Source organism: Empidonax traillii, unplaced genomic scaffold (assembly GCF_003031625.1).
Source record: "Empidonax traillii isolate 1590-97213 ecotype Southwest subspecies unplaced genomic scaffold, ASM303162v1 scaffold377:size560545, whole genome shotgun sequence".
Lineage (NCBI taxonomy): Eukaryota > Metazoa > Chordata > Aves > Passeriformes > Tyrannidae > Empidonax > Empidonax traillii.
This window is the reverse complement of record NW_020955570.1, coordinates 510,999-536,998: the sequence shown is the minus strand read 5'-3', so window position 1 is coordinate 536,998 and position 26,000 is coordinate 510,999. Positions and strand designations below refer to the sequence as shown.

At 37.7% G+C, this 26,000-nt stretch overlaps 1 protein-coding gene across 1 annotated transcript in view; it reads left to right on the top strand.

Moving 5' to 3' along the window:
• The window catches only part of LAMA4 (laminin subunit alpha 4), a gene marked incomplete at its 5' end in the record, with an annotated part of 67,404 nt that overhangs the window by 20,521 nt on the left and 20,883 nt on the right, over nt 1-26,000 (top strand). Inside the window, 15 exons of the mRNA XM_027893035.1 lie at nt 89-200; nt 2,213-2,386; nt 3,137-3,330; nt 5,169-5,285; nt 7,286-7,434; nt 9,455-9,596; nt 10,635-10,731; nt 11,342-11,458; nt 12,045-12,230; nt 17,239-17,378; nt 18,579-18,752; nt 19,795-19,937; nt 20,270-20,432; nt 22,506-22,639; nt 23,854-24,025. Coding sequence (XP_027748836.1) covers nt 89-200; nt 2,213-2,386; nt 3,137-3,330; nt 5,169-5,285; nt 7,286-7,434; nt 9,455-9,596; nt 10,635-10,731; nt 11,342-11,458; nt 12,045-12,230; nt 17,239-17,378; nt 18,579-18,752; nt 19,795-19,937; nt 20,270-20,432; nt 22,506-22,639; nt 23,854-24,025 — 2,214 coding nt within the window. The remainder of the gene's footprint in view (nt 1-88; nt 201-2,212; nt 2,387-3,136; nt 3,331-5,168; nt 5,286-7,285; nt 7,435-9,454; nt 9,597-10,634; nt 10,732-11,341; nt 11,459-12,044; nt 12,231-17,238; nt 17,379-18,578; nt 18,753-19,794; nt 19,938-20,269; nt 20,433-22,505; nt 22,640-23,853; nt 24,026-26,000) is intronic.

Sequence of the window (26,000 nt, the reverse complement as noted above, 5' to 3'; positions counted from 1 at the left end):
ATGCTCATCAGGAAAAAAAAATGTTTATACTGCTTATCCTCACATCTGAAATGAAATCTAATGTTTACTTCCTATGCTTTATTCATAGGGAAGTGAAGCATCCAGCAAAGGCCTATTGGTACAGAAGGAAACCATAGATACCAACAACCGTGCTACTCAGCTTGTGCAGCAGCTCAATAACATCAGAGATAACATTGAAGGTAAATAGATTTCTTTCTGGCTCAGCTCAATGTCAAGAATGTATTAATGAAACCTTCATGTGCTAATGAATCTTCAAGAATTTTTACTGTCTTACATATCAAAGGGTTTATCCTTCAATATATAAGACCGTATGTAATTTATGAAAACAGTAAACACTTCCCAAGCACTTAAAAAAAGATTTCCTAGTCAGAGAAAATCATCTTCCTCTGGAATATCTATGACATATCCTTATCATCCTCATATATAAAAATAAGACTAAACCAATTGCAACCTCTTCTTCAATACCTACAGAAAGCAATAAAACCCAAAATGAATGTACTCAAAAATATCTCTGTCTCCTGCACAACTGCATCATGAAAGCCTCCATCCTGCTGTAGAACACAGGGGTTTCCCCAGGCTTCGGCAAAGCCAACAGTATACAAAAGCTGTCTGTGGCACTACAATGGAATAGACTGGTAGTTGAGGTTAAACAGCCCTTTTCCAATGGAAATATTTGATTAATAGACCTGAGTAGTTCTATCTTAGCAGTTATTGCAAGCTATGTGGCAACTTGTGTAAGAAAGGGTGGTTACATATCAGCTGTTATCTTTGCTTATCCTTACCTCCATGGGTGCTCCAACCATTACTTTATTACAACAAAAATGGTTAATATATCCCACCATACAAAAGAGGCAGGCTAATACCAGGCTCATGAGATGTTACATTTGTACTACTACCTTTTACATCTAATGCTAAACCACCTTTGGCTGTCTGGTCACCTGTCACACTCTATTTCTACAATTATTCAGTATAAGCGTCAGCGTGACCCTTGTTGTATGTCACTAACAATCATGTTACATCTGTGGATCATCCTTTTGCATCATTAGTTGGTTTGGGGCAGGACAGGAACTGCATAAGGCAGATAGGTATCTAGTTTGGCACACAAATAACACAATCAGGTTAAGCTGTTATAGAAGAAGCAACATCCATGGCTGTGAATAAAGAGAGTGAAAACAGTTGGAAACAAGTAGGTGAAAATTACGAAGACACTCTGCCAAAGAATAAGTGGTGCCACAATTACATATCTATCTTTCATAAAAAATCTTACAGATACATAGTGCTGGTTTTGCCAGCTCTGGTTATCCACAAAACTAGTGATAACTACAAGCCAAAGGCAAGCACATCAAAGGGCATAAAAGAGGTGGTGATTTGTATTCGAGGACAGGGAGTGAGAAGTGGATAAACTTTGTAATGCTTACTCTGGAGATTGGTAAACTCAGTTTAGCTGCCGGGATCCAATAGTGTTGAACAGTTTTGAACTGTTTCAAAACCTTGAAGTAGCATCTATCTCCAAACCAGCAAAGGTACCTCTTTAGGGTACCTCAAACTTCTGCAGATGGAAACAGAGGTTACTTCAGTCTCCTTACCATTGTTGTTATTTAATACACATAAGATTTTTGCAGCAGCTCTTGAAAACCACAATCCTGGATGAAAGCCCCAGGCAGCTACATGCCACGGAACTCAAAATAAAAAGATGATTCCAGCTTATGAGAACTGCCAAGCCAAATCATGCACACAGCCCATGCCTGCTTAATCTCATCTTCTGCTGATGACACCGCCACATATGCCAGAATGTGTGAATTTTTTTACAGGTTTAATTTTAGGACTGGATTAAACATAATAATAATAATAAAGGAACATAATAATAATAATAAAGGAACGGCCTACCCCGAGAGGTGGTGGATTCACCATCCCTGGAGGTATTTAAAAAGAGATTGGATGTGGCCCTTAGTGCCATGATATAGTAATTGGAGTTGGATCAGGGGTTGGACTTGATGATCTTGGAGGTCTTTTCCAACCCAATCTATTCTACGATTCTATGATTCTATGAATTATCTACTAGAGAGTTGAAGATAATTGAAACCTTCTTTTGCCAATAGCATGATCTGGATTCACAAAAGTAAAAGTACTCCACAGTATTTACTTCTCTGTAGTCACAGTGAATTGACCATCTGTTCCTTTTTCTCCCCAGAAATCAGCGGCAAGTCAAAATACTATGCAATTCAACAACAACAAGAGCTGAGCCCTGAAGAAGTTGCTCAGAAGCGAAGTGTGGTTGAGGAGATGCTGAAGGAGATCAAACTTCGTAAGCCTTTCACTAATCAAAGGCAACTTGCAGATGAGGAGGAAGATGCAGCAGAGAAGTGTAAGTTTTCAGTCTGTTTTCCATTCACCCATGTGTTGCACAGCTGGCACGGGTTGGGCAGCTCTGGGTGTACTGCTGAGCCCTTGGGGAGGACAGACAGGCATTTGGCAAGCACCAACTGGTGTGCTGGACGTGCTGCTGCTTCCAAATGCCTGCTCCAAGTCTGCTGGTGCTTGCTACTTCCCATGGCAGAATGGGGAGAAAAAGATCTGTGTGTCTACATGTGCCTGTGCACTACAGCACCTCAACAACAGATGCTCAGGAACATTGATGGCAGGACTGGAATTGCTCATGTGAATGTCTTTTCCCCTGCCAGCTCTGCCATGGGGGCAGCAAACTACAGTAGAGAGAGAAAAACCACTGGCATAGCAAAGAGTGGCAGTCTAGCTCTCACAGTTTAGTGAACATGAGTCAGAATGTGAGACTTAAGGACTGTCTTCTGCAGAATAGCCTGCCTAGGTTTTGACAATGACAAACTAATGAAAAGCAAGGAAAGACAGACCTAGTTTCTTTTAAGAACTTCTACTTCAGAGAGGGAATTGATAGGATTAAGATGAGATAGTGAAATGAGAGGCCCCTTTCCTTTTCAAAAGAGGAAGGAAAATTGAAATCTAAGTACATGATCTCAAAAGTGAGCTTTACAAAATGTGTTTTACTCTTGCCTGAGTAACAGCAACAGAAAGTGTTGTACAGGTAAGTTTTGTCAGACGTCCGAGCTTTGGATTTATTGGCCTGTTATTTTTCTCCTAGTGCTACAGCAAATTGAAGCATTTCATGAGAAGTACAATGACACCAGATCCCTAGTATCGGATGTGCTAGAGCAGCTCAGCGAACAGAATGTGAAGCTGTCAGACCTGGAGGAGGCATTAGACCAGGCACTTGACTACATTTTGCAAACGGAGGATATAAATAAGGAAAACACAGCCAGTCTCCAAAGGCGTGAGGTATTGTGCAGTACATTTATCACAACTGTTGTCTGCAAATGCTCGATCTCTGCCATTGCTTAAAATAGTAGACAGAACATAAGTTAGATTCAGGAATCACCACACCAAAAAAGAATTTCTTGGATTACTCAGCAGGATGAGTTGGACTCTTCAGTTCTAAGAAATAAGTTGTGGAAATTTAAGGCACTATTTTTTATTTGTGGAGTGACAACAAATGACAACTTTTTGGCATGTCATGTCTCATCAGACCAAAGAAGAAATGGACACTTATGTCTACACTCGGAAGGCATATTACAGTAAAACACGAGAAGCTTGAAACTTCATGTAGCATGGCTGCTATAAATATTGTAGTGGGATTGTTTCACCTATTATGTACTGACTTATAATGTGAAAGGACCTCATGCTCACAAAAGTAATTATATTCAATGAAAACAATTATTTATAAAGACTCTGCACTGCATTTGTGCCCTGGTCTGAGTCCATTCATACTGTCTCACCCATACTTTCTCTCTGATCCTCTTTAAACAAAATGCATCCCCACTTTTCCAAGAGGAGCAGATGGCGGCCCTTGCATCTTCACGCATAACTCCATTGTCTAACTGCTGCACAACAGACGCCTTGAAATTTGGCTTCCTACTTGATGGATGAACAGATTAGTTATAAGGATACAGAAGTTTTCCCCTGAGACCTGTTCAAACAAATAGTTCCAGAGTAGAGCTCAAAGACCTGTCCCCTACAGCCTGGAAGTGGGGCATGTTTGCCTGTAAGTGGTGGTATTAGGTTCAAATCCCATATGGCTGATGAGGAAATTGAAATTTCAAGTCTCTTATCCCAGGAAAGTACCCAATCCATCAACCATATAAAAAAAAGAGTTCTTTTTTTCTCTTCTCAGCAGTTCTGTGACTCTTTCCCAGTTTTCCTAAGTTTCCTTTAAGCAATGCAAAACCAGAATATCCCATGTAAAACTTTTCATTTATTTTTTCAGCAAAGAATAAAATAACAAGGAGAATAAATTGGGAGCATTTGAAGCAAACTGTTTTCATTTTGGTGGCTGTATTTGTTTGGATTCTGAAGCAGAAGGGGATTAGGGAGCAATTTTGTGATTTGAAGAACAATCTTGCAAATGCAGGCCAACCTCTGGGATTCATAGCATCAGAGGCTGAGTTTTGAGCTCCTGAAGTTTGCAGTGCTAGAAGTTCATGCTGATGTGGAAGGTCTAAAAATTCAATGGAGAAATCAGGTGTGCTGCTCTCATGAATCCTTCTACAAGAGGTTGTGATCCTTCCGTAAAAGCCTCTTCTGTCATTCCATTGTTTCATAATTACAGTGCCAAGCTGCAGCTTTTCTCACACTGATGAAGCAAAGCTCGAAGTGTGCAGTTGCATTTGTTCACCGTTTTTCACCAGTTGGACCTTCATTATTCCTCACAATGAAGGCAGATGCTTTACTATTGACAAGCAAAAAAGATCTCTCTACTATAGATTTAAAAAAACTCCAGAAAAAAACTAATCTCCAGATCACTATGAAAAATCCCTGTTTAATTTGTCTCTGCTGGCAGTGCACTGAATAGTGTTTTGTTCCAATAACTGCTTATGCTGTAATACAAAATAAAATTAATAAATTTTTTAAAAAAATCACTCAGCATTTCTTTCACAAAACCAAAAAAGTGCACAGTCACATTATAATATGCAGCTATTATAAATATCTGGGAAAATCAGACTTCAGATATGTCTAAAATCTATTTAGCTCACCACCAGCTTTTGAATTAACTTCACACTGTATTTTATCAATGCAGAAATGGTATTGGATCTAATTTATGTTTTGGGGGTTCTTTGCAGAAACAACTTGAGAAAGTAAAAAAGCAAATAGATGAAGTGAACAGCATTCTGCTCAGTGCCACAACTATTTTGGAAGAACCACAGAAGGTCAACTCCGATTTAAGTGAGGTAATAAAGGTAGGTGCCTGACTGACTTGTTTAAATGATATGTCCTGATGTTTTGATGTGTTTGGACCATTAATAAAAAAACCTCTCATTTTTATACTACTTCAGTGAAATACTGATTAATATCCCCTGAAAAAGTAGAACTTTTGGATTAAAAACTCTGTAATTACAGTTTACTTCCTCAAAAAATAATTCTGTTATAAGAACACCTTACAGTAGAAAAAGCTTAATGAAAGACTTTGCTCTAGAGTTCTCAGTTATTTCATTATAAGCAGCTGCCAAAAGATGCTCTGGTAAAAGACTGCACCATATGCTAAATTCCTTTTCTATTACCTACCAGTGAGCATGGAAGAAGACTAAAGATCCCAGATATCAGGGTTAAAGGCAGGTAATAAGTAAAACATATATAAACGGATTGTCTCACAGAAATCCTCTTCTGGAACTGTAGATTACCATCTAGTGTTTTGAATGAGGCATAGTGCTGTAGGAACTTTTTTGATATTTATGGGGTTTGGATTTTCTATGAAAATATGAAGAAAATAAAACTAGGATTTTGATACCTGAAGTATTTATGAAAGTTGGTTTTTTCTTCATGATTTATTTTAAAATTTTAAAATTATTTAAGAAAAATTAAAATTTTCTACAAGTATTCACTTTGGTCATAGTTGCCCACTTCTTAACACAAAAGCAAATATCAAAAGTCATTAATTTTTCTTTGAAAAAGTAACTTGAGAAAACAGAAAGCTTACTTTATAACCACCCCTGGGTGATCAACCAGTATATTGGGGGATTTTTTGTGCAAAACAAATTATTGCAGTTTATCAATTCATGTTCCTCACTCCTTTGGATAAGTTTACACTGCAGGGACAGAACTGAGGATGTTCACACTGCAGGGACGGAAGTAATATGCAAACATCATACATCTTTCATCCTCATCAGCAATAAATATTTTCACATTTTCATCATTCATCCTTTTTCTCTCCCTCCACTTCACCCTTTTTCATGTATTTTGAGGTCAAACTTATAATCTTCACACACATCGGCAAGACTGTGTATTGGAGAGAAAGTGTAGCCCATTTAGTGTTCCCCACAACTATTTCATATAAGGAAGAAACACAGCTAAGGCAAAGGGATACTACTTCTCTTTGCTTATAGGTATAGGTACATATAGGTAGTATTTAGGTGGACTGATTTACAAAGTAGACTAACCCAAGATGTCTGAGCACGAGGAATATCACGGACAGAAAGGGGTCAAGGCATGTTTTATACAATGTGGCACAGCTCACAGCTGTACAATTAAACTATCTGGCCCTCTCCAGCAATTGCCACATTGTCACCCAGGGCACAGGCACTGTCCCATGCTTCCCAAGGAGGCAGGTTTGGGAGAGTAGAAGCCAGCCAGGGCCAAAATAATGCCAGGGCCCATGCAGTAAGAGGATGATGCATGAGACAAATAACCATGGAAATATTTATTTAATTTGTATGGATATTATTTAGAAGTTGCAAAACCTAATTTCTGGCCTGCAGTCTTCACAGAGAAGAGATTAAAAAAAAAAAAACCCAAAAAAATAATTATGGGTCCCAACTCCCAGCTTTAGAAGAACCACAATGAGGGGATTTCTGTAAAGATCAGGTTTAATCACATCATCTCTTAGCCCTTCACTTTGAAAGACTTGTTATTGGTACAATTCTGGAGAAAATATACAAGGCATAAAGTAAGAAATTTCTCATCAGTCTTTCTTTTGTATTTTATGCATATGTCTCTAATATCTTCTTAAGGGATTCCTGGAGTTTTGGTTGATTTTTATCTTTCTGCATTTGTCTTTCCATACTGACATTCACCTTTAGACCTTTCCTCTTTTACTCTTAAAAATGTAAAATAGAACAACTTTAACAGAAAAAAAGGGGACATTATAGTAATACAAAGAGTAAAATAAAACATAATAATCAAAATACAGACTTGATTTTTTACAGTTTTCATCTTTCTTTCCTTTTTTCTGTAATTTGTTCAGAATGCATCAGGGCTCTACGCAGAAATAGATGGAGCGAAAAAGGAATTGCAAGAAAAAATAGCCAACCTGTCTCTGTTTGATGATGAATTGGTAGAAAAGGCTATGCATCATACACACAACCTAAGAAGACTTGCTGATGAGCTGGACGGGTAAAATTTAACTGCAGCAAACTCTGTTCATACAAGTGCTATTTACTGAACAGCTGAATGAACTAAAAGATAAGGAGAAACACAATGACCATAAATAGGTGCTACACAAATCAGTGTTAAGTCACGTGTAGAAGGACTTTTCATGGTTCAAGGGGGAAAACTGAAATTGAGCTAAGCAAAATCTATGAAACTTTATAAAGAATAAAGACTAAACACATATTTTGCATGACATTCTCTTCCAATAAAAAGGAATAGGAAAGATAGGTCACTGAAAAGTAAAACAATACAGGCAGAAACAGCTCATATCAGTAAGTTCATTCACATCAGAAAACATTTAGCATTACAAGACACAATATGGGCTTTGGGATAGTTTTTGTTCAAGAACTGGTTTACAGGTGGAGCAGTTCTGATTCTCAGTAGGTTGCATCCCAGTGAAACTGGCCCATAGTAATACCAAAAATTTACTGTAAGTCTTTCTCCCTTGCTGGAAGATACTAAATGTATTAACATTGCACCAATTTACTTACTTACTACTAGTATAAATCTTCTATTCTAAACAGATTTGAAATATGACCTTATTTGCAATTGGGACTACCCATGGAAAAATCACTGCTGTAAATGAATTCCTAAATAAAATATGTCACCAAATTCTGCCTTAAGTAACATTATGGGCATATGCTTTTGGAAGATAAACTTAAAACTACTATTCAAGCATATTATCCTAATGCCAGTGGTTTCTTAATATTACTATGCCCTAGATAGGAGATTAAAATAGAGAAAAAAATAACAGATGGTTTTCTTTTATACAATTGTATAAAGCTGACATCTGAAACTGTTCTATAATGCCACACAAACTATACACAACCTAAGAACCAAACAATATGTTCAGTCTGAGATCAGCTAACTGGGGGCAGTAGAATCACTTAAAAGAAAATATCCCATACAGCTAGCCTTCCTGCCTTACCAAAATAATTTAAAAACTACTACCAAGTCAAGCACATTAGGAACTTCACAAAAAGCAAACAAAAGTAATTACAAAATATCTATATGGAAATATGCCGACTCTTTTATTTGTTAAGAAAATTATCCTGCAGCGAAACTTTAATCCTTTAAAACATTTTGCCTGACCTCAAATCCTTTTGGTTTTATAGGTTTGCTTTATTAGCCTGTTAAGATTTTATTTGATAGAGTTTATTCTTTTGCCTTGGGGAATATAGTCGGAAATTCTTGTAATACTGCTGAATCTGGAAACTTAGCAATCCCTCAGTGTGCAAACACTTTGGAGTGAATGCACACATATACAAATATATATATATATATATATATATTTAATTCTATATCTTATATATACTGTGAAATCTGCTTATCACTAAAACATTAAAAAATAATATTGATTCAGAATTGTTAACAGCTGAAGGCTGAGCCCTGAACCAGCTACTGCTTGGAATATCCCCTTATCTCTCAGTTATCACCTAATATGCAAATCAAGCTCAACCATGCCATCAAAGTTGCCTTGTGTTTTTCAAATTTAACTTCTTGCAAATTTTCATGACCATAGGTGGTTCTTCATCTGAGCCTCCCCCTTTTCCCACCTACTTTTGGAAAATATAAACATGCAAGTGATACATCTATCCTGGTCACTGACACACACAGGTCTTTCCATTCATGACCAGAACTTATTCCTAATGAAGGACCACCAGTAGATTTGTTATTCTTTTAATTTATGAAATATCTAATTTAGATTTTAAAAAGATAGAAGTTTAGTAGTCATGTGTTCCTGCTCACATAGATGTTAAGTGCAAAATTCCAGGAGTTAAATGACTGGGAAGTACCTTCTATCTACGTAATTTTCACCTGTTTCAGATTGGTCATACACCATGAAGAGACTACCACTTAGGCCAAGAATATTTATATGTGTGATTATGTAGTCAGAATCCACAGAATTTTAAGAAAATAAATCAGTTTGAAGCTACTTTGATTCAGTTTGGTTTCTCTCTTCTTCTTTTACTCTTTTTAACAGAAACTTGTATGGTGTTGATTCAAACGGTTTGGTACAAAGGGCAATCAATGCTTCAAATGTGTATGAAAACATTGCTGGTTATATTGAAGAAGCTAATAAAGCTGCATTGCTGGCACTGAACACAACAAATCGGGTCAAAGATGTAAGTAATTTTCATAACATCAGCTTTTACTTTGCAATGCTTCAAGGACTTCAGACACCTAAGTGTAAATTAAAAACAAGATTTAGCTTAACTGTCAGCACTGAACTTCTCACTGCACATCTATTTTCCCTTTGTTATTTCCTGAATTAAATCCTATGTGGTTAATTATTCTGCCAGTCTGAGTCCCCTAATATTTGAAAAGACCCAACAGGTTCTTCTGTCCCTATCCCATTGCAGAGTGATGCTGTTGTGACTCATACTGAGACATTTCTGTGCAAGTCCAGAAAACTTCACGGCCTTGTGGGAACCTGAGCTGGCATTTAGTGCTTGAGTCCTACTAGTTCAGTCAGTGCCATGCAGCAGGAAAGACACCTAACAGAAGCATCGCTGTTTCTCATTGAAAATCAAGTTAAAATGGGGCAAAGCCCACTCATATACTCAGCGTAAGGATAAGGATGCTAATTCTGTCACTGGCCTTACTGTTCTAAAATACTTTATAAGTATTTTTTATACATATATAGTTTCCAATCTGTACACATGCTATTTACCAACAATTTACTAGTGGGATAGCAAGAGGACTTGGGTAGATTAAAGGGGCCTGAACCCCAAAGGGCCGTGGTATTTCAAGTTCAGCCCTCTGTTTCCAGTGTGCTATTGCAGACTGCAAGGCAGCTCCCTATTCACTGCAAACATTCAGCACCTATCTGAGATGACAGTAGTCAGTGCCTAACATGCAGCATAAGTGTCATGTTGACTAAACTGGAGCTGATGAATTAAGAGGAGTTTTGTGCTTTCTGAACCTTTGTTATTCAGTAGTGTTGTCTGGAAAACCATACATTTCTCTAAATGTTTTTAAAATTAAAATTTCTTCTTTTCAGCCTTTTTTGCCAATTTAAAATGTTAAGAAAGCAAACAAAACTGCAATGACTTTGCAGTTGCATTTATATGCAGGTAATACGTTGTCCATAACTGAACACGATAAAGCGGAACATTTGGTAAGGCAATATTCTGACTTTCTTTTTTGGAACATACTTGTAGGCTGCAGTTGGAATTGATACTCAGGTCATTTACCATAAAGGTAAAAGTGAAGAACTTCTCATCCGAGCCATGCAGCTACAGCGGACAGCATATGACAGTAAATATACATCCTTTCTACTTTCCAGTCAGTATAAAGGCATAAAGGCATGCATGTTAAAATAAATTTTAAAAGCACATCGCTAAGGCACTAAAGCCACATGACTGTGACCCTGCAAACACTTGTTCACTAGTAAATATATTCAAGTTTAGCAGTTCAACTAAAATCAAATCACAACAGCATAAGCATTCAGCAAGCTGGATTTCACCAATGAAGGATAATAAATCTAAAAGGATTTTGGCCTTTGTTCACTGTAAAACAAAGAAATCTCCCAATTTTTTAGGACCTTCTGAGTTCCTTAAAACTTTTCCTATATACTTATTGCAGCTATTCCCAGTGCTTCTGCTAAAGCAAAGAAAGACAGTACTAAGATACAGGTCTCCATATTTTTGTAAAATACCCCGTGGCAAGCCAATAGTGGCTGGGAGCTGCAAGGCTACCTTTTCCTTTAGATTAAGTGAAGTCAAGAGTGCTAGCACGTCCTATAGTCGAAGAGGCCATGGTCTACGGTGTATTCAATGCCTCATAACATACCTCCACAGAATTAAATTTACCTTTTTGAATGTCACTTTGATGCCACTCAACTTTACCTCCTATCTTCTTCCCACAGGTAGTGATTATAACATTGCAGACACCAGCTGGCAGGTTAATGGCACTTTTGCCAGAATGAACGTCCTGAGAAACCAGCTGATGAGAGCCATCTCAAAAATGCAATCAGCAGACACAGGTTGGAACTTTATGATGCTTTATCTTCATAAATTCAAGAGCATATTTTTATCTTTCCATAGGACCTTTGAAGTTACTATTAAGATTTCAGTGCTAGGGATGCCTAAAGGAATTTGACTGAAACTAGTAGACCTAAATAGCAAAATCTCAGCTTTAACACATTTTTTTATGAAATAATTGTTTTGCCATCTGAAATTATGAACATTCTTTTTGATCCTTGTGCTGGTTTTAACTGGGGTAGAGTTAACTTTCTTCACAGTGGTGAATATGGGGCCATGTTTTGGATTCTTGCTGAAACAGGGTTGATAATATAGAGATGTTTCTGCTATTGCTGAGCAGGGCTTACACAGAGCCAAGGCCTTTTCTTCTTCTCATATTGCCACGCTGGTGATGAGATTAGGGGTGCATGGGAAGTTAGAAAGAGGCACAGCTGGAACAGCTGACCCCGACTGACCAAAGGGATATTTCATACCATATGTCTTCATGCTCAGTATATGAACTGTGAGGAAGAAGGAAGGGGAACACCGGGGGTCAGAGGGATGGTGGGGACGAGAAAGAGTTCATTTCTACTTACTCTCTATTTGTAGAGGCAGCCAGAGAGCGTTTGGAGCAAGCTAAACAGAAGACTGCAGAGGCTGTAAGTGCCACCAGGACAGTAACCGAGGCTACGACCCCCATGGGTGAGAACATCAGGTTATGGTCTCAAAATCTGCAAGATTTCCAGCACACTTCAGAGGCATATGACAATGCTGTGCATTCAGCTGGGGATGCAGGTATGGTGACCTGAGTTTTGCCACTCCTTAGCATTAAAAAGTCTGGGAATCACCGTAACATCATGTTGTATGAATTGTTTACATTGCATATTCATTGCATATAATCTTCTAGCATTTTACCTCCATGAAATAATTTCAAAAACTAGTAGTTGTCTAGAGTCTTGACTATATTTTAAAAGTGTTGAATAATTGTGCTTTTCAAAAAATATTTAAACACTTAAGTGCTGAAGACTTATTGGCTTCTAAGTAATTTTTATTAGGGTACCAAGGCAACACTGGATGGTAGACAGCCTGTTTAAACACTCCTTGATGTTATGATTGGTGATTTAGTTTTGGTTTTTTGTTTTTTAACATTGGTAGGCATTTCAAAACAGAGCCCTTTTGTCCTCAGTAGTACAAACATGGAGGAGAAATGGTCCCTGACTCAATGAGCTTGTAGTCTAAACAAAGGGGGCAAAGAGGATTAAGGAGGAAATAAAATATTTAAGCAGCATGATTGCTGGAAAAGCTTGTAAACATCACATTAATTCCACTTTTATTATTGGGGAAGGAGAAAAAGTAAATATTGGAAAATCTGTTATGAAAAATTAAACTTATCAAAACACAAAAAAACCTCTTAGGGCAGACTATAAAATTGAAATGCAGATGATAAGCAAGAGTGGAAAAAAGGCAGTGAGAGTGAAGGTGAAATTGAAGTGACTGTTGAAAGAAGGAAAAGAACATTTGGGAAAGAAAAAAAATCAATCTAGAAATTAAAATATTCCGAATGAAAAATTAGTAACAAGAACCACTTTTTATTGCTCAGTGTATTCCTGGCTCTGCTCAGGAGGCTCACTAATCCCAAGGTATTTAAGGCAAGGGAAGCTAGATATCCAGAATAAATAATTTTCTTCATACATTTGATGATACCATCACCTGCTACACTGTTAAGTGATACCTTGCCTTCTGAAAGTGCCTTAGAGAAGGTCAATAACTCCATTAACTCTCTATCCAGAAAGTCTGAATCTAAGATCTAGTGCCCTAAGTCCCTCGTCCTTCTGTCAGAAACTTGGCAACTCAACTCTCATTTTACTGCAAATGGTGTTGAGTACCAAATGAGTACCAAATCCAGTGTTGCTTCTAGTGTCCCAAAGTCACACTCTTCCCTCTAGGTCAGGGAGACCCAAAGGTCATGTTATTTTCAGAATTCAGTAATGAATAAGACCCTTACACTAGTATTTTTCATCAAGTGAAACCAGTGCTCTCAGGAACTGGTTTAGAAGTTGTTCCCTCTGCAAGAAGAAATTCAGTGCTGTTCTATAACTCAATTTCTGTCTCCAGAACAGAGGAAAACTCAGATTTCTCTGAGCTTTTCATCTAAAGGAAACAGTGTCCTGTTCCCTTTGGAATACATAAGCTCACTGTTAGTCATTGCACAGAGCTCCACTAAGAGTGTAGTTAATTTAACAGCAATTGTATTGCATTGCTGTAAAATATTTTTGATCACCACAGAGCAGAGTTTAGGCTATAGGCTATGGGCTCTAATTCCCATTTAAGATTATGTAAATGTGGATATGATCGACCTACCAGGAGGGAATGGTATGAGGAAAAGCATCCAAGAGAAACAGTCTACTGTAGCTTACACATGAAGGTTTTTGTTTTTATTCACCTTTACACTTGATTTACATTTAACATGTCCCAGTGCCAGCTTAGTAGATAGAGCAGCAACACAGACTCCATTTGGCTCTTCACGGTCAAAATGCCAGCAGACATTCAGGTTTCAAAAAATCCGCTCATACTACCTGTTGTACTGGAAAAAATATTTCCAATATCATTTGAGATGCTCCATAAGATTGAACAGAGTTAAGATGGCCCAGCTCTCATAGTTGGTTTTGTTCCCAAAAAGGCATGCATGGTGCATGCACCACAAGTTGTTTATAACAGTTCAGCTCCTGTGTGATGTGCTTGGCAAAAATACGTTCTCTGTGACTGTGGTTTTGCGGGTAGGGAGTAACCTTGAAAATACTGCATTCATATGAGAGTGCCTGGAGGGCCTCCTGACCACAGACTCACTGTTAAAGAGACACTAATATGCAAACCACAGCAAAGTGTGCCCTAGTGCTTTTGTGGAGGCAGCTTTTCCATGGCATTTTTGAGTCTGAAGGCATTTGGTTTGCTTGTTTCAAGGTACAAAGGAGGCATGACTTTTTTTTTTTTTCTGGAAAGATCAGGTGAAAATAACTGAGAGATTAGTGTTACATAGAAGGCTGCCATGGGTAGTGTTCCAGACAGATGTGACTGTGATTCCCTGCCTGGGAAAACAGACGTAGACACGCCGAGCAGAGTGGAGTGTTCCCAGATCAGCTGTGTATTTTGCCAGGAGAGGTTTATCTGACAGGAGGAATGCCCATCAAAGTCCAAAAGAAAGTCACAACAAATGTTCAGATGGGTTCCTGAAATGCTAAAACACTTCATCATCATGCAAGTAGCACTACCATAAGCAGATGAAGCCTCTAAGCTGGCATATCTGGATTGCCTTTGAATAAAGTTTGAACTTGATTTTTGGAAGGGTGAGAGCATGTCTTGGCTGTGCAGTTTGTCTGAGAATACTCGCTGTTTCCATTGTGCAGGAACGGGCGGGCTTAGCAGACAGTATGAAGGACAGATTGGGAAGGAAAACATGGAAGGAGAAAGTGTCTGGAAGGTTATGGTCAAGGTATATCCTCCTTGACAGTTTCCCTTCTATTCTTTTTTATATTTTATCACTTAGTAAGTCTGGTTTTCCTTTTCCTTCTTACCTTCATCCCAGGGACGAAAATCAAAAATTAATATTCCTCTGTGTGGGAGAATGCCATTCTAAAGGACCAAAGGAAGATATTTGTGTTGAGATTTTATAACAGTTCTAGTAGTTATAGATGTTAGCTTTGTGTTTGCATGTCATAGTAGCTTTTCAATTTTCATATGCCAAATTTCAAACAGATGAAAATGCAGTTTTAAAAGATATCAGATCAAACACAATTCCAATTCAGTAGTGAATTATTAAAAAAAAAAAAAAAAAAAAAAAAAAAAAAAATTTTTTACCTATAAAAATAATGTGGGCTTTTTTCCAATGCAATGGAACATTCATTTCAAAAGGCAGAGAAATTTTATAAGTTGATTATTATACCAACTGGGTTTGATCTTTTAATTTTAATGCATTCATGAATTACTCTGTTACTTTGAGGATTTGCTAAAATAATGGCTTTTTAATATACAGTAAATGTTATATAGAATATCTGATTACTGACCCCAGCACATAAGGGACTTTCAGGACTTAATGGGAATAACTGTGATAACTAAAGCTCTGTGTGGCCCCCTCCTACACTGAACTTGGAAAGTAAAACACAAGTGAAAACAGCCAAGCAGAGAATAGGACTGAGGCAAATATAGCTTTTCACTCTGTCCAAAGAGAAGCAGACTTGTAGGATTCCATGGGATATTCTCATACTCTGTGTTCATCTGAATGAGGCTGAGAGCTGTTTCAGTCTTTAGTCAATACAGACTGGAAGAACAGAAAAGTGATTGGAGTCTACTCCTCCTTCCTTACCTTCTATACAGTCTTAGTATATCTGATGATTAGTCCCTTTACCTGCCTCTCTGCTATCTTCTCCTGGGAACACTCAAGGACAGACTGGATGGGGCTCTGAGCAGCCTATTCTAGTGCAAGGTGTTCCTGCCCACAGCAGCGGGGTTGGAACTAGATGATCTTTAAGGTTCCTTCCAACCCAAGCCATCCTGTGATCCTATGATTATCAGACAAGAGTAACAATATGCAGGGAAGAACACAAGAGGAGGTAGACACAAGCTGACAACCCCTAAAATATAACTGCAAACCCTACAAATCTAGTTTAACCTTTACAGTCAATCCATGTCATTAAAAATTAACTCTAAATTCTGGATCTTTAGCTTGCATTTAGCTTGCAGCTAAAATCGTGTTTCATTATACTCAGCTACTTGTACCTACATTTAATTAAAGATGAAAAATGATGTGATGTGTAAATATCCTTCAAAGGCCAACATGTCATTGGAATCTGATGTGATAAAATTGGATCATAACTAAAGGTAGTTATTTTTCTTTCTGGGTAATTTTTTCTGCTTATCTTTTTGGAAAAGGACTAATCTCCCTTTGAACACAAGAAGCCCCTTTATTTCCCTTTGATAACAATGACACTTGCACACGTACCACCAAAAGACACAGCAGCGAAAGACCAAAGGTCCTGGACTCTAATTCATGACCTCCAGCAGATGTAGGCAGGAAAGCTGAAAAGGTTACCAATCACAAGGGCTGGGACAGCCAGTAAGTACAGTTTAGGTGCACACACTCACCTAAGGCCTTCTACTTTTGTACAGTACAGGCCTGTTAATAATGAAAGTGGCAGTGTTCCTGTAATGAGAGTGGGCTGTGAACCACATGCAGACACATCACCTGTGCAGCCATTGCTGTTACTTGGGTATGACCTTTGGGAGAGATGCACAGATGAAAGCTGAGGAAAACAACCTGTACATCCCCCATACAATGAATTTGAAGAGTTCATGAACCATAACTCCTAGATGCGCTTCCCAGGTCAGCCACAGATAGCCAGTGAGATGCTGAACAAATAATCCTTCTGCTCCAGTTGTCATATCTGTAAATTTGCGTTTAACATGTATTTGCCTTGAAGGAAGATGAAAAGGTTAAAATGATTAACATTTGCAGAGCTCTTTGAGGAAAGTATTACAGAGGTAACTCACCACAGTATTACCTAGGAGTCCCCTTAAAACGTAATGTCCTTTGTGCAAACTTATTTCCAAAACCTTTTACAATACTAGATTCTTATAAATCACTGCTCTTTCTGAAATCACTGTCTCTCATACACTACAGTATGGACATGTTCTTAAAGCAAAAGGAGACAGGTAAGTTAACCTAAGAAGATAATACGAAATTCTCCTGGTGCAAAATCAGTGTTTCAAAGAGGAAAAAACCAAGCTGTCACTTCTTTTCTAACTACAGTGAAGAAACTTACAGAAGTTTTTCCTGAACTGCTGGACAAACTGCGCAGAGTAGAACAGAAGGCACCAGCAAACAATATTTCCTCAAGCATCCAGCGGATCAGAGAGTTAATTGCACAAACCAGGAGTGTAGCAAGCAAGGTAAAACTTCTGGATGGGACTTCCGGATACTAGTGCTAATAATCAAATGCATCTTACTATAACCTCCATTTTCTTGGGCTGTGTTAGAAGCCCAAACCTGGACATTATCACCTCCTCAAAACTGGAGAAACAAAGCACCATGGAGTTCAGTAAAATCTTTACAGTTGCTATTTTGCAAGCAGTCAGCATTATCATGGTAGTCGTGGCAGACTATTGCTAAAGTAGGAATTTTAATAAAGTTATTGGCACAGTGTATAAGATGGCCACAACATCAAAACCATTCAAAGCTAAAACTAATAGATCATTACTCAACTGGCAGCAGGAATAGTAATTACAGCAATTTAATGTAAACTTTTCTGAGATAACAGTATTTCTTCTTTTTTTCCTTTTTAATTAATTTTCAGCAGGGTAAGAGAATCTTTGGCTTGCACATATTTAATAGAGAAAAAAAACACTTCCATAAATAATGAGGTTTTATCTGTAACAAGAACAACAATGCCAAAAATTAAAAATGTACTTGAATTCATTCAAAGAAATAAAAAATTCAGTTCGTTATTGTATGTTTAAAATGCTGGAATATGCAGTCCACATGCATTACTTAAAAAAAGAAAAGGAAATATCAATATGTGTGCAGTGCTTGACTGGTCTTTAAATGTATTTTGCCATTCAGGCATAATGTGCTTCAATTTGAAAACATTACTTTAGTCATGTTGAAGGCATTTTGAACTAAAATGAAAAGGGTTTACAATTTTATTAGCATCTCATAAATATCACTGTAGAATCAGTAATATAACAGGATTACTCATGAGCAGAAAATTGGTCATGCTCCTCGCAAAGCAAAGAAATAAATTATGAGTAGAAGGTTTATAGCTATGTAAGAATTTCATTATGTGCCCTGATTCAACTAAGAATATATCTATCTCCCACTGATGTATAATTTACTACATGACTTTGCTTAAGCAGAGTTAATTAGGACATTTAATTAATTTTAAAATGAGTTCCCTTCATCTTCTTTATAGTGTCTTCCAGAAATGATTGTTATAAACATACAATTTTACACAGCTAACATATAGATGCCTACTCTACTCTTGCTCTAAGCCAGTACTTGTCTAAGTGTTCTTGCATATTGACCTTAACTAATGACCCCAGGCAGCAATAATCTGTCTCACTTGCAATAATCTAGCACACTTGCAACTGCAGGTCCAAGTTTCCATGATGTTTGAAGGCCAATCAGCTGTTGAAGTCAATCCAAAGATCAACGTGGAGGAACTGAAATCTTTCACTTCCATGAGCTTGTACATAAAGCTTCAGAAAGACAATCCACAACTGGCAGCATCTCCAAACAGATTCATTTTGTACCTCGGAAACAAAAATGTAAGAGAACAACTAACTCAGTTATTTTTTTTTACATCTATTAAAAAAAAAAAAAAAAAAAAAAAAAAAAAAAAAAAAAAAAAAAAAAAAAAAAAAAAAAAAAAAAAAAAAAAGAAAAAAGAAAATTGAAGTAGGTTTGACTTTTATTTGCCCTTGGCTTTTCCTTTCTCTGTTTCTTCACATCTCAAAATAAGAGGTGTCTGCTATATGACTGTCACTGACTTTGTGACAAGCAAAGAGGAAGGGTTCCTGAGACCCTTGTCCTTGAGACTTCAAACCCCAAACAACGAAGAATTCTCTCACTGCCTATTGAGTGTACTGCTTTGATTGACACTGCTGTAAGCCACACTTGCTATGTCCACTGCTGGTACCAAGGTGCTCTGAAGCAGTTAATGTCTCCCACCTGATGATTCAATCAGTTTATGCTGCTGACAGTGTCAATTCCAAATCTCTGAGGTCAGAGGCCCATAAGATTAGCAGTTTTCTTTATCTGTGGCTTGTGCTGCTGTTGTACACTCTGTAGATCACTGCTTTGAAATAGCTGTTCTTTAAATTGTGGTTCCTAAAAGAAAAAAAATCACACTTCACAACCAGGTATAATCCTGGCAATTTGTCACCTCAGAAGGGTAAAGAGGCAGTCTCTTACTTTTAAGGTTTTCTAAAGAGAATGACTACTGAATATAAATCAAGTGAAACCCCTTTCGGCAGAATATTTAATTGCAGCATAATACCTAGGCTTTAGACTATTTCCTGCATGACACTGCACACTAAATACTGATGAACAGCTTCCCATTGAACATGACTAATTCATGGTCAGCAGACATCTCAATGACCTTGTATTTACAGCAGTGAAAATTGACATAAAGTAAAATATCAAGAGCAACCAGTTAGAGAATGAAGCTTTTGTTTATATTTAAATAGCTTTTAGTAGTAATATTAAGGGATGTCATTTAGTTTATCAAAGGCCTCCCTTTACTAATGTTCTGCATTATATCTTTTTTAATGCTGTATCTCTGACATCCTTCTCCATTGTTTTTTTTAGGCAAAACATTACATTGGTCTTGCAATCAAAAATGACAACCTTGTGTACATTTATAATCTGGGAGGCCAAGACGTGGAGATACCTCTGGATGCCAAGCCAGTCAGCACCTGGCCTTCCTACTTCAGCATCATCAAAATTGAGAGGTAAAGTGATTATGTGCCTTTTTTCCAAAATCAAACAGTTAATAGTGAAAAAAAAAATCAATCAGAAAAGGCTGTGTCAGAACTACTCAACAGGAATCTTCAGTGCCTGGTTTTACTCCTGCTGAAATAGATGGAAATTCTCTCTGCTTTTGGAGAACCAGGACCCAAGCAGCCACATGGAGGCAGTGTCTGTGGTTTCTTCCTTTCTCTTCCCCCAGGTTACTAGTCTTCTAGTAAGGAAACAAAAACTCTTCCTGGAGTTGGAGGCTTGCTTGTTCTTTTGTAACTCCAGATAACATGAAACTCTCTTCTCTTACAATTCCTTTCTACAGGATTGGAAGACACGGCAAAATGTTTTTAACTGTGCCCAGTCTTAGCAGCACAGATGAAGAAAAATTCATCAAAAGGGGAGAGGTTCTTGGTCCTGGCTCTCTCCTTAATCTGGAACCTGAAAATGCTGTTTTCTATGTTGGTGGAGTGCCTCCAGGCTTCAAGGTTGGTCAGATAAATATTCTGTATTCAAAACTAAATAGTGCAACCTTATCTTGCTGGACTTCCCTTTAAACCCAGAAATGGTAAATAAAGAAAATTTACTTATTTAATCATTAATCATCTTAGGACTCCATCATTTAGCCATGCCAAAAACAGTTTTTTCTTGTATATTATGTCATACAGTAAGATGATCAGATTTCTGATAGCAAGTGTTCAAGTTTTCAGAAATGTAACCAAAGAAAGGCTTGCTAGTTGTTTATTAGCATGCATAAATAAATGAGGCCTATTAGTCCACCTTAACAAAGCTAACAGGTTTTTTCCATCTTAATGGTACTTAGAATTCCTCTTTTACAACTGTCACAAACATGAAAAGTGATGTATTGTTAATATTAGGACAGTGTGGGAAACTATCAATATAGTCATTTGCTTGAATTTTAATTATCATTGGTTTAAAACCAGCCTTATAACAGCGTGAAAAGTTCCCTGTTAAAAATATGTCTGAAGACTAGTGTGACACAGTTGCTTGAGTCTAGTGCCTAATAGTCAGCATGAATTAGCACCTCACTTACCTGCTTCCATGAACATACCAGTTCCTCTTTTTGGATTTAAAAATTGCTATGAACTATCTTAGCTATGAAAATTGCATGGCTGAACAAAACCATAACTAGAAAGCCTTTAGAGAATGCTAAATTTTTTAGGCTAACTGTAGTAGGTGCTACAAAGATCCAAATACTGATCCACGAGTAGTGCTTCCAATAGTATAAAACCAAATAAAGATAAATTCAATACACTTACATATTCCTGAGCTTTGCACTGTTATGACTACCATGATCCAAATTCTAGATTACTGAGCCTTGGGTGCAAATTGCCTGAGAATAGGACTGAGGACTGAACACATACACAAACAAAAAAGTCATCCAGTAAATGAACCCTCCAGGTGTGTTCCAGAGCAGGGAAGAGGAAAAAGAAAAGAGAAAAGTGAAGGAAAATGGGAAGAAAAGGATTCATAGTATTATTTGATAAGCATATGGGTCTCTTTCCCCTTAGAAAAGGGCAACTCGCATTTTCATTTATTAAGATACAGTCTTATTTGCTAAAAGCTTTTGCATTTATTTCCCACTTACATTCGTTGCAAATATGAAAGGTACCACCTACTTCTTACCATTAGAAGTTTCATGCTTAAAATGAAATTAAATTAACATAATTAAACAGAATAGTAGATGAAACAAAGGAGGAGGGGAAAAACATGACCATTTAACAAATGTATCTGTGCTGCAGATAGGAATCTAATTTTCTTTTATGGCTACATATACTCTTCATTGTTGTATTACCATTACCATTATATCACAAGCAAAATGGAAATAATGAGAAGATGAACTTGCAGTGATCAAACCCTGAAGTACAAGAGCTGTTATTAATATCACACCTGTTCCACAGGGCAGAATATTTTAATATAAAAAGAATGATTCACTAGCTCTGTCAGCTTTATTCTTTGGAATTTTTCCCTCACCAATGTGGCTATTTAAATTCCATTTGCAGTGACCTTTATTAAAAGAAAAGGTTTCTACATCCTGTTAACTCTTTAAAATAGCACCTACTGAGGATTACCCACTGGTACAGACTTTGAATCTCAGTCTCCTGGGTTTAAAGAGCTCTCTCACTTCTCTGTCTTCTCATCATGATATGAAGTTATTCTTCGGGGGTGAAGGATGTCTATACATTAAATATGAATTATCTACCAAGAGATTAAAATACATTGAGTAAGATTGATTATTAGTCAAATCTTAACCCTTTTCCCCTTTTCCAAGTGTGCTCCCAAAACTGCAAAAGAAGGTTTTGTTTGCATTTGCCTTTGCTGGCCTAATTTTCTCACTGTGACACCATTTATGTGCTCCCTTTTAACTTACAATCCATAGGCCATATCATGATAAGATCTGTGAAGACTATTCACAGTAGCATCACCCCATTTTTTTCAAAATACAAATTGCACAGGGACAAAACTGATCCCAAATGATCTCGCTATACCTAACTAGAGTGTGACCTTTCTCCTTTTACTCTTCCTTGTCCTCTGCACAGCTCCCTCCTAGCCTAAACCTACCTGGCTTCATCGGCTGTCTAGAACTGGCTACCCTAAACAATGATGTGATCAGCCTGTACAACTTCAAGCACGTCTATAACATCGACACCACCACATCGCCACCTTGTGCCAGGTAGGGGACACTCCCATCCTCACTCTGCTACTCTGGTTTGTTTCAAGTACCAGTCCTGATGGTTCATTCCTGTCTTATTTTACAAATGTGAAGGTGACACTGAGTTGTTCAGAAGGCACTTGGCCACGTTTAAGTACAGATTGCATCAATAAGTTTAATTTTTATATGGATATATGTATGTATGTGTACGTGTATGTATACATATTGGACTCCACGATCCTTATGGGTCCCTTTTAACATGAGATATCTTATAATTTTCTGTGGTCTTCTCTAACTATCTCGCAATCTTGTTCATGCCTTCCAAAAGGGAACTGTCATATTAACTGAGGCATGTCCCATATTGCTCCTAACCCCACGGCTTGCCTAGGACAGGGCTGATCCTGACTTGAATTACATTGTTGCAAGTGATACAGCCACAGCCAGTCAGCTCTTGTGGTTCTGGTAACGTTGAGTGCAGTCCCACACCCAGGTACCAAAGCCCATATTGAAGTTATCTTTCTGCCATGCATTCTTAAACCCACAGCAGAAATTCCTTAGATAAACCTTTCACAAACTAGGAAATGCAACTCCTAAAGTAGAAGTGAACATCAGCTGTAGCAGTCATTTAGAACAGACACAGCAGGCATTTTCTTACACAACAGGCAGCAACAGTAGAACATCTCTATAGAAAGAACAGGAGAGAAATTTGCTTCATGCAGGGGGAAAAAATGCAGGAAGCGTTGGGATGGCACCAATGGTGGCTTTCCACACCATTCCCACAGGGAGTGCAAGCTGCTGCTCTCCACAATAGCACATGCAAGCTGCTTCTGGGCTCCTCAGCAGAGTTCATGCTCAGCTAAAGGCCTCAGAGAATTCAAATGGATTTCCACACAAACTGGGCAAGCTCTTAATAGAAATGTGCGTGTATCCTTATAATGAGGAGGTGCTGTGGGCCTGTCACTTTACAAGGATGAGCAAAGAATTTTCCTGTCCTCTACATACAGCACAGGATTAAAGCACAATGAAGGAGTTATATACACCTCCAAAGCTACACACTTTTTTTTAGAAAAGAATTCCCAGAAAAAAATTTGAAAGAAAGTCGTCAGTCTCACCATTGCCAGGAAGAAGCAGAAGTTCAGAACAATTATTTCAATAAAGTATGTAAAGGCTTTTAAGTTTCCCTAAATTAAAATGGGTACATGCCAACTGATCTTTCCCATCTTATTCTTTTATAGAGATAAGCTGGCTTTCACTCAGAGCCGGGCTGTGAGCTATTTCTTTGATGGTTCTGGCTATGCCTTGGCAAGAAACATTGAGAGAAGGGGAAGATTCAGCCAGGTAACTCGGTTTGACATAGAAGTTCGAACACCTACAGACAATGGATTGATCCTGCTGATGATTAATGGGGTGAGTACCAAATCCTGCTGGCACCCTTTACCCATGAGCACCACAAGTTCCCCAATCCAAATTACTTATGTCCTTACACTTAACTTCAGAAAAGAGGAAATATTTTGTATTCATCTGGTGCATGTATACATTAGGAGGGAACTGGAACTTGCTCTGAAAAGGTCTCAGGAAGATGATGCTTGTACTCAGGCTTGGAAGATGAGATGGACTCTGATTTCATCCAGAGACAGTCAGGACTTCAAACTGGTCATATGCTTGTGATGATACTTTGAGAGAGACTCCAGTTAAGCCCAGTAGTTGTACCTGTACTTAAATGTGAATGCACAATCAAAGCAATATGAAATTTCTATGAAGTAACTCCCAAAAAGCAGACACTTTGTGGTAGCTGCCACTTTATAACTGTGCCTCAGGGTGTACTAGAGTTAAATATTTAAGTTACTTAAAATAGAAAGCACTCCAAAAAAAAGGGCTTGATCCAAATGTCAGCAGCTTTTCTGAGGTCTGAGGGTGATGCAGTCTCTGTAAGAGTTTGAAGAAAGTATACTGCACATGAAAATAGCCTATGAAGACATTGGATTTTTTTTGTCTTTGGGCATCTCCACATCAAGCTCCCAAGTCCTGTGTGGATTACAACCTGGTAAAGCCACAGAAAACATTTTTCTTTTGCAGATGCAGTCCACAGACAGACACTTGTCTAGACACCTACATGTAACACTGCATTAAGCATTTAGAAGAGAAAAAAATCCACTCTCATTAGAACTCTCTAGTGTTTGCCTTTAGAGTAACTTTTAGAGAAGGGTGGTGGGAAGCAATTTACTCTGCAGCAATTTACTCATGCTACCACTTAACCTTCATTCTTAGGAGGCTTTGACTAAGCAGCTGTTGTTAAAAGTTTAACAGCCCCTATTGCAGATGAGTTATTTTTCTTCCAAGCAAAAGCACCTAGAGGTTTTTTGGAGATATATGCACTTTGTGTTTGATAGTGGAAGCTGCAATCAAGTTGGATGACAGCTGTAGGAGACCATGTCCGCTCACAAGCACTTTTAGAAAGTCTGTGTAAGCCAGTCCATTATTCAGTTCTGCAAAGACAGCTCATAAATATTCTGAATGTAATCCCTGTTTCATTTTCAAGTTTAAGCTGTTCATAACAAACCCAAGTTCCAGTTTCATTTAAAAGTACTAGATTCTTACTTCTTTAAATAATGACTTCTGAAGGTGGACTCATTTGTGTCAAAGACAGCAGTTCTTGGCCTGCAGTAGAGTTTTGAGAATTATTGTTCCCATGTTTCCATCAGGCATGGAAACAACAGTATGAATGCTAGGACAGGAGACAAGCATTGACATTAAAAGCATTAACCCAGATGCACATATGCTGTAAACTGCCCTTTCTGTTTCTTTATGTTCAGTTTTGGCACAAGACTAATTCTACGGTACAGATCTTCATTTCAAGCACTCCTTAAAGACTTTTTTTTTTCCCTGTTTATAAAATCTAGGTCATCCAGCCACAGAAGAGAGGCTAAACCATAAAGCAGGAATGGACAGGAATTCCAAAAACCAAATACATAGTAAATAGACTCTAACTATTGCTCAACCTTCAGTAAATACATCAGTGTTGATCAGGGCTGTGAAAAGACAAAAAAACCCTGAGCATTTACAGACATTGTGACAGAACCTGCTAATGCAGATATATCTATTCTAGCACAACACTGCTTTTACCTGTATAACATCATTCATTTAGGGCATGTGGTATCACTTTGACAGTAAATAGTTTTGTTTGCTTTAGGAATACTTTGTTGGTAAAGAATATTGACATTACTGTGCTACTAGATATTATTTCTACAAGGAAACAGTTTACCAAGTCTTTAAAAGAGTGTCATTTATAAAACAATTATGTGTGCATGTGTAGATATACACATATATTATAGATATAAAAATACATGTGTTACAGTTTTGCAAATAAAAATATATTTTCCCA